This window comes from Arachis hypogaea, chromosome 18 (genome assembly GCF_003086295.3).
Source record: "Arachis hypogaea cultivar Tifrunner chromosome 18, arahy.Tifrunner.gnm2.J5K5, whole genome shotgun sequence".
Lineage (NCBI taxonomy): Eukaryota > Viridiplantae > Streptophyta > Magnoliopsida > Fabales > Fabaceae > Arachis > Arachis hypogaea.
In genome coordinates, this window is record NC_092053.1 from 123140040 (window position 1) to 123149451 (window position 9412).

At 35.8% G+C, this 9412-nt stretch overlaps 1 protein-coding gene and 2 non-coding genes across 3 annotated transcripts; 1 reads left to right on the forward strand and 2 right to left on the reverse strand.

The window, feature by feature from the left end:
* Positions 1-2306: 2306 nt before the first annotated feature.
* On the reverse strand, positions 2307-2380 carry TRNAW-CCA (transfer RNA tryptophan (anticodon CCA)). Its single transcript has one exon. It is a non-coding gene; the product is annotated as a tRNA-Trp (tRNA).
* A 193-nt stretch (positions 2381-2573) lies between these two features.
* On the reverse strand, positions 2574-2647 carry TRNAP-UGG (transfer RNA proline (anticodon UGG)). The gene has a single exon. It is a non-coding gene; the product is annotated as a tRNA-Pro (tRNA).
* A 4768-nt stretch (positions 2648-7415) lies between these two features.
* On the forward strand, positions 7416-9124 carry LOC140181458 (uncharacterized). The gene is made up of 3 exons (XM_072225045.1): positions 7416-8330; positions 8487-8600; positions 8702-9124. Exons 1-3 carry the CDS (start codon positions 7416-7418, stop codon positions 9122-9124), a joined length of 1452 nt encoding a protein of 483 aa, XP_072081146.1.
* Positions 9125-9412: the final 288 nt, after the last annotated feature.

The following is a 9412-nucleotide window of genomic DNA, read 5'->3' on the forward strand; positions in this document are numbered from 1 at the left end:
TAAGTCGGATAAGGTGCGACAACAAGTAGAATAGAATGTAGATATAACTTTTGTATAGGTCGGATAAGGTGTAGATTGAAATTTTAATCTTATCAGACCAATCCACACTCTATACGTATATATTATATACTTATATAAAAATATGTTTTAAGAAAATAAATAAAAAACTTTTTACTAAATATAAAAGATTTTTAGCTATTAAAAAAAAGTTGTTAATTAATAATTTAATATTTTTTTTACATAAAAATCAATTCTATTTTAAATTATCATCAAATTACATAATAATGTTGTATTTTTTTATAATACACTAATAAAGTCGATAAGATTAAAATTAAAATATTCTCAATCCACAAATAAAATTAAATTAAATTTACATAAAAATCTTAATTTATAAATAAAATTAAAATTAAATCTAAACCTGCTCTACTTTATCTATTGCGAGCTCTTCACTCCACTATACGAGACTTTCTTCAATTTCCATGGAAGCCCACTTTCACGTTGGAAAAGTAGTAGGTACGTCCAAATGAGGTGTACCTGTCCAAATGAGGTGGTGACCCACAGAACACAGTTGACCCACAAAATAAAATGAGGTCAAGAAGGTTGTTGTACAAAGGACTTGTGGTGGAGGGTGGAGACATGGAGTAGTGTTTCGTTGTATTATTACTATAACCAAGTCAATCAAATTAAATATGAATGTATGATCCACATTCTAATTCTATTTTCTTTTATTTATTTTTTTCCAAGGCATAATCCAACATTATTATAATATAATCATGAATGAAAAACCCATAATAAGTTTATGACACATGATTTATGACCCTAAGTTATTTTAGTTATTGTGTTCCTAATTTAAAAATAAAGTTGAGTGCTTTCATTTTTTTCAAAATATTTGATCAATTCTTTTTTTTTTCTAAGAAGTTAGAAGATTAATTAGATAAATAGTTTGTTAATTAAAATTAGATAAATATAGTTAAAAGGAATTTATAGCAAATTTATCCCTGTAGCAAGTAGCAACATCTTTTGTGTTACGGTTTATGCTTGAGAATTATAGTCTATTGTGTTAATAATAGGTGTGTCTTTACAATTGTTGATTTTATAAAGATTATATTAGATATACACTAAAATTAATCATTAAAATTAATTATTAATATATAAAATATAAATTAAAATATAAAATATATATTAAAAATAAATTAAATAATATATATAATTTTAATAATTAATTTTAATATAAAAATAATATTTTCTATTTGCAAATATAGCACGCACAAAACGTTCCAATAGATAACAACAGGTGCAATTTGCAAGTGTATCCTGCTAAATCTTTTGTTTACCCAGCAAACAAAATATCCTATTTTGATTAATTAGCCATTTTTTTTTAAATTATTAAATATTTCGAAATAGAACTGAATAAATATTCTATTTTAGAATAGAAAGAAGAAATATAAATATTCTAGAAACTAGAAATAAAAAAATAATTTGAAATTTTTTTTGGATTATTTTACTCAACTTACGAGTTGCTCAAAAAATCTGTTGATTTTGAACCATAGGATGGATAGTTGTCATAGGTGATGAATTGATTTCTTACCGATGTCACTCTATTTTTGTTCGTCTATAATGATTGATAAATCCACAAATCTCAATTGTATTTCTCAAATGGTATCTTTTTCTTCTTCTCCTATTCGATTGTATTTCCTTGGAAACTTAGGGAAGTGCTTTGTAAACATACGTATAAAAAGAACTTATTTCATTTAGTTTATTTATGCCCACTATAACTAGTTATTTCGGTTTTCTACTAGCGGCTTTTAGCATAACCTCAGCTCTTTTTATCAGTCTGAGTAAGATACGACTTATTTGATTTTCAAATTGGAATTGAATTAGAGATTTTCTAATACTACTAGATATTCTTGAGTTCTTTATCATGTTAATTTCCAATTCTTGCTTGATCATTGAGATTCGTGGTCAATACAGATTAATTAATATTTAGTTTAAGTATAAAGGATATATATTACCTCCCCTTTTCCTTCCCTTTCAAACAAAAAAGAATGATTGAAGTTTTTCTATTTGGAATTGTGTTAGGACTAATCCCTATTACTTTGGCTGGATTATTCCTAACTGCATATTTACAATACCGACGTGGTGATCAATTGGACCTTTGATTAATTAACATCTCGTTTGTTTAGTGATGTTTATTGACCTCCTATTTCTTTTCTTTGTTTTAACCACAATCCCCAGGAGGTCAAATTCAGCCTTTAAACTACTGTTTAATTATTTCATTGTCATTCTCAATATAACAAGAATGGAATCACGCTCTGTAGGATTTGAACCTACGACATCGGGTTTTGGAGACCCACGTTCTACCGAACTGAACTAAGAGCGCTTATTATTTATTTTTTTTTAATAACATAATAATATTATATTAATAAAATATTATTAAATTTTAAGTGACCCCAATACATCTTGCTTGCATATACCATATACTATATATAAATATTGATATATATGTATCTCCAATTTGAATCGGTCTCAATTGATCCCTTGTTACTTCTCCTACGATAAGTATTAGTTCGAGATAGGGATGACAGGATTTGAACCCGTGACATTTTGTACCCAAAACAAACGCGCTACCAAGCTGCGCTACATCCCTTTCAATTGGTTTCCTGTGTCATTGTAAAGAATCTTTGTCTTGTTTTCCACATTTTCTCCGTTGTATATATATTATATAATATAAAATAATATATAATATAATTAAGAATATAAAAATTCTTATATTCTAATCAGAAAAATTTTAATATAATAATCAAAGAAAGACTTCTTAAGTTAAGAAATAATTTAAATAATAATAAATAGGAAATTTCCCTAACATGGAAATCTATTTCATTTTTATGGAATGTTCGGGCAGAAATAGACCCCTTTTTATTAGAAAACAAAAAAGCTATCGAATGAATCGTTGTACATTTCAAATTTGAATTAAGAATTCGGCAGAAAATCCAAGTGGTTATTAACAAAATAACTATTTTGCGAATATAGAAATAATACAATTATTTCAGATTCGACAAAATCTGGATATCCGATATAGATGAAAGAAAGTAAATAAAATGGGTGGAAACATTTTTCAATAGCGGAATATATTTCTAATAAATTCTACAGTTCCGACATAATTCTAAAAAAAAAACATCTTAATGCGATTCTAATCGCAAGGAAAAAAAGGGGGTATGGCGAAATTGGTAGACGCTACGGACTTAATTCAAAGTTGGATTTCTAAGTTCTTTATTGAACTCATTTATTTGCAATCATGGTTAAAATGTAAAAAAGATTGGGGTTGACTACCAATCTTTTCAAAATACAGAAAAAGCTTCTCGTAGAAACTACCGATCATTTGTTAACTATTACAACTATTCCAACTATTTAATCAATTACTTCTTGGAAATGCTAAAAGTATTACTCAATTTTTTTATATGATACCGGGATTGATATTAAGAATCAGAAACCCATAAATTTGAATAGCAAAAATAAGAGTTGCTTTTGGATTATTACATATATATTTTAGTGGAACCAATACAAAAAATGGATGAAATAAAGAATAAATTGGAGCTACTATGTACATTAGATATAATGATGTAATGGAATTGAAATTCGATATATATAAGTCTATATATAAGAAGGTCGATCTGAATATTTAGATACATATTGTAGATTGATCCATATTATATTATAGAGTAAAAGTTTTTGCACTACAATTATAGAATAGATAATATAGATAATATGGTAGAAAGAAATCAATTTGATTTCTTTCTACCATATTATCTATCCAGATTTTATAGAATTCTGTTGGTTCTAGTCCGATTATTTCATTTATTAAATCTTATGGACTCGATTCTGTTTTACGGAGTTACACAACTATCTATTGTGAAAAACTCATTTCTTATTTGTAAATGCTCAATACCCAAGTAGGCTTTCTTAAATTGATAGTGCTTTCTGGTATGATCCATAAAGATTGATGTGTATATTCCATAAAAAAAGAATAAAAGATAAAATATTTTTTTTCCTAATGAGTTTTGTTTCTTATTCGTCGGTTTTATCTCTTTTGTAAAGGCTTCAGTTAATAAAAAAAAAGAGTGAACATATAAATAGAATTATTAATTTTTCTGAATCTTTGCACAATACTTCTAATATTTTCGAATATTTCAAAGTACTAAAAAAGGTCGAATAAACAAATTCAAATTCCTAATACACTTTTTTTAATACTAATACACTTTTTTTAATATTTGTATTTTAGTAAAAAATTCTCATAAAAACGAAATTTGTCAAATCAAATAAAAACATTCGTTTATTTTGTTTGATATGCAGTAAAATTTAATTCATATGACATGACCCAATCGAATAAATAAGAATTTTTGTCTTTTATTTCAAAAGCATTAGTTTTTTCGAACTAATTTCTTTTTTTACATTAAACAGATATCTATGTTTGGCAAAATTTTGAAAAAAGTGTTATAATATTCAAAGTTTTACTTTAGATAGAAAGATAGAAAAAAAGAGGGGATAAAAAAAAATGGCTAATTATAGTGGCATTTCTCGGTCCCTTCTTGCATAATCCGAGCTCGAAGAAGGAAGAGATAAGAGGGCCCTATGGAGAATGTGCTCAGAAATGCAAATCGTCCTATATCCATGTAGATGATACCTGAATGAGCTAAAATTCTCGTATCAAAACTCTTGTTTTTTTAGTTAGTATTAAGTCTGACGAGAATAATATTCTACAACCAGCAATTCGTTGATTTTCAAACCAACCCTGGATTTTATGAAAAAAGAATTTTTTTAGTATAGAGTAAAAAATTAGGTAAATGGTCAATAAATTATAACTTAAATAACATAGTCTTTCTATATTCATTTAAGAGGTTGTGAATTCAAATTTTTGGTTAAAAAAAAAAAAAAATAGGTAGCCAAACAAACAAAATCATCCTAGTATTCTACTAATGAGAGGTCGAGAGATTGAGAGGGGGGAAACACTGGGAGGGGTGGGATTCGGGTTTTCCAGTCACGCACAAAGGATCCTAGGGTTTGGAATCGAGAAGAATACCATCGCTTGGAAAATGAGTCCTTCTCTGTGTTTGTGTATAACTTACCGGAGGATATTTCAAAGAGGGAATTATATCATTTGTTCTGTTGGACTAGAAGAATTAACGACATATATCTTGCCCGTAAACGTAAACTAGGAGCAGTGTATCTCTTTGCTTTTGTACAGTACACCACGAAGGACAGCGCGCTGAAGGCTATTACGGAGATGAATAATATAAGACTACGAGGGAAGATCGTATCTGTAGGAGAAGCTAGGTTTCGAAGGCAACAACAAGTGAGGAACCGGCAAGTACCGGTGGAGCAAAGAGTCCAACAGGAGGAGGAGCCTACAGAATGTGGAAGTGGAAAGGAGATGACTATGGCCCAACATGTGGAGGTGAAGACGGATGGAAAGCACGTTAATGACCAACATGCGAAGGGGCGGATAAAAGGGGCTGAAGTGTCGATAGCGGCAGAAAATATGGATTGATTAGTGCGGAGTCTCATAGGAAGCACGGTGAAACCTTTAGACCATAAATCGTTGAGAAGGACAATTTGTAAAAATGTGCCTCATGTGGTGGAAGTAAGCGAGCTAGGAGCCTGTAAGGTTTTAATCACGTTTGATTCTGTGAAGCATGCAAATGAGATGTTCACTTTCAAGCTGGATAAGCTGTTACAATTTTTCCATAAAGTTGGGAGATGGGAGGAGTCGGAACGTTGTGAGACGAGGAGGTTTGGTTGGAATGCTATGGGGTGCCGCTACACGTATGGTCAACAGAAACGTTTAAAACCATGGGTGGCCTGTGGGGTGATGTGGTTAGATGTGATATAGGCTCAGGAGTAGGATCATCCTTTAGAGTTGGACGGATTCAAGTTGACACAGGCACTCTTGACGCCATTCGAGATTGGATCCACATCTCAATCGGTGATAGTGGCTTTGATGTCTATGTTAAAGAAGTGGGTTCTGAGGATTGTGGTGCAGAAAGTACGGTACGAGACCAAATTGAGTGGGCTGAGATAAAGAACTCTGATGCTGGTGGTAATAGTAGGTTGCATGAGGTGGTGACGTGGAATCCGGCGGCAGACCTGAGGATTTTCAATGGTAACATGTCCGGTGATGAGGAGGGTAGAAGGGTCATTGATGAGGTGCTCCTTAATGATTTAAATTTCAAAAATCATAAATTGAATAAAGCGGTTAACGTAATTGATTCGGAGAGCTGTACTGAGTGTAATGGGAAGGAGGATTTTGGGGGATTTGATTTGGTGGAGGAGGTGAGTTCAGAGAGAACCGTTACACAGGCTATGGATGTATGTGGAGGCGGGGTGCTTGGGGATACAAGGTTAAGTGGTGTAAAGGAATTGGGCTTCTCATATAAGGTCCACACTAAGGGAGATAGTGCTGTTGGGGGCGGACTGGGCTTGGAGCTTAGTGGCCCAAATACAATTGGACAGGCAGATGGGCTGATCCGAAAAAGGAATTGTGAGGAACAGGAAGGGGCTAACGTGAATAGCTCATTGGACATAGGATATGTTAGAGCTTCAGATGGGGAAACGTGGGCTGGGCTGAGTACAGAACCGGGTCGGGTTGACATAGAGGGGATCACCAAGAATGCTGGGAAGGGTAAGGTGCAGGCATGGGCACTGTGTTCGCAAGCCATGCGACGCTGCCCAGGATCGCCCGATCGGGATGATGCGACTGCGAGGAGGGCTGAGATGCTCGAACTGGATCCTTCGAGGGCTGATGCACGAGACGCCATGGATGAGGCGGGGCGCTGCGATTCAAGATGTGAGGGTACCGGCGAAGGAGGTCGGGTGGCGTCGCTGATGGGGGAGAAGACAGCGAGGCTGCTAAAACCGGACGACGAGGGACAGCCCGGTTTATCTTCTGACAACCATTTTTCAAAACCGGTTCAGGTGTATGAGGAATCTGGGGCTTCGGGCCTAGTGGCAGGGAACGTAGAGGGGCAAGCTGTGGCCAATGGGGAGAGAAGTGTGGTGGCTAACGTGGAATTCGAGACAAGGGCAGAGGCAAGGCAAGGGACGGGTGAAGGCGGAGTCACGGTGCTTGATCAGATGAAAGAAAATGAGAAAATATGGGCTTTAGCAGTACAGTCGGGTGCTGTTTTATATGACGAGGATGTGGATATAATGGCGATCTTACAAGCGCAGAATGAAGAATTAGCAGTGAAGAAAAAGATGGCGAAACAAAAAGAAAAGGCACGAAGAAGTCGACCAAAGCATCAAAATAAGGTGAGAAAAATTGTTGTTAAATGATTTTTAGCTGTTGGAATATTCGGGGGTTGAGGGGGGATGGAAAATTGAGTATGATAAAATCTTTGAAGAACTGTTATAAGTTAAACATGTTAGGGCTAGTTGAAACTAAGAGGCAGGTTCTCACTAAATTTGATGTTGCAAGAATTTGGGGTTATAGTTCTGTGGGATGGGAGTATGTGGAGTCGACAGGGGCCTCTGGCGGTTTATTGCTCATGTGGGATAATGAGTTGTTCAAAGCTGTCAACTGTAATAAGGGAGAGAAATGGTTGTGTGTTGAAGGTGTGATGATGAAAACTAATTTTACATGTGCTTTTTGTTTGGTGTATGGGGTGCATGAGAGGGAGGAGAAGCGGGTTGTTTGGGAGGAGTTGAGTTATGTTGCGGGTCTATGTCAGGTGCCTTTCTGCTTCTTCGGGAATTTTAATGATTTTCTACATATTGAGGAGCGAAAAGGAGCTAGTAGTATATCTGTGTCAGCGGAAGAGTTTAAAAATTGGGTACAGGATATGCAGTTGTTGGATTTACCTTTGAATGATAGAAAGTTCACATGGTTCAGGGGACGTTCGTGCAGTCGGATTGATAGGGTGTTAGTGAATATAGAATGGATGGAAGAATTCCCTGATGTTCGCCTAAAAGGCGGGCCTAGAGGACTGTCAGACCATTGTCCGTTGATTGTAGAGGACAAGAGAGTTGGTGATGGGCCACGTCCTTTCAGAAGTCTGGATTCTTGGTTTACACATGACGGTTTCCTGAGTATGGTTAAAAATGAATGGAGAAATTTGGGGGAGGCCCAGTTCATAAGTAAGTTGAAGGCTATGACGGGTCCACTACGTATATGGCACAAGAACAATTTCGGGGGCATGGATAAGAGGCTGAAGACGCTTGAGGAGGAGATTAAGAAACTGGATAATATGGTTAGTGAAGGTGTCTATGATGGTACGATGGAGGCTAGAAGGAAGGCGTTGGTGAGCTTCTGTGAGAAGTGGTATGTTAGGAAGGAGGTACACTGAAAGCAGATGTCGATGTCTCAGCATGCTAAGTACATGGATAAAAATACTAGATACTTCCACAACATTGCCTCGGCTAGGAGACGGAATAACCAGATTGATGCTCTGATGATTAATGGACGGTGAGTGTGGAATCAAACACGCATAAAGGTCACAATTAGAGGGTTCTACAAGAACCTGTATCGGCAGGAGTTTGTTCCGAGGATTGGCTTTCGGGATGGGCTGGTAAGACAGATTGATGGTGAGGTGGCCATAGCATTGGAGGTGATGTGGAGGAAATTAGGAAGGTAGTTTAGGACTGTGAATCCTCTAAAGCCCCGGGTAGTGATGGGTACAATTTGAACTTTATCAAATGATGCTGGAAGGATATTGGCCAGGAGTTCACTGCAGCGGTGATGGATTTCTTCCAAAGTGCTAAGTTACCAAACGATGCAAATGTTACGTGGGTAACGCTAGCTCTGAAGTTTGTGGGTGCTAAAGAGATCAAGGACTTCAGACCTATTAGCATGGTGGGATGTGTGTATAAGGTGATCTCCAAGGTCTTAGTACGGCGAATGAGAACAGTTATGCCGGATTTGGTAGGAGAGACACAGAGTGCTTTTGTTAAGGGTAGGAAGATACATGATGACGCCCTCATTGCCTGTGAGACGGTCCAATGGCTCAAGACGAGAAGAAAGCAAGCGGCAATTATAAAACTAGACTTTCAGAAAGCCTACGATAGAGTGAGATGGAGTTTTGTGGATCTTGTGCTTCAGAAGATGGGGTTCGGGCAAAGGTGGAAGAATTGAGTGAAAGAGTGTGTCAGTACGACCTCTATGTCTGTTCTTGTGAATGGTTCACCTTCCAAGGCGTTTAAAATGGAGAGGAGTTTAAGACAAGGGAATCCCCTCTATCCTCTATTGTTTGTGCTCGTGGTTGATGTCTTGCATAGAATGCTGGGGGAAGCTGTAAGGAATGGGCGCATTGCTCCGTTGCTGGTTGGGAGAGATCATATTGAATTGTCTCATCTACAATTCGCAGATGATACTATCTTGTTTTGCCCTCCGGAGACAGAAACAATTGCGAACTATAAGAGG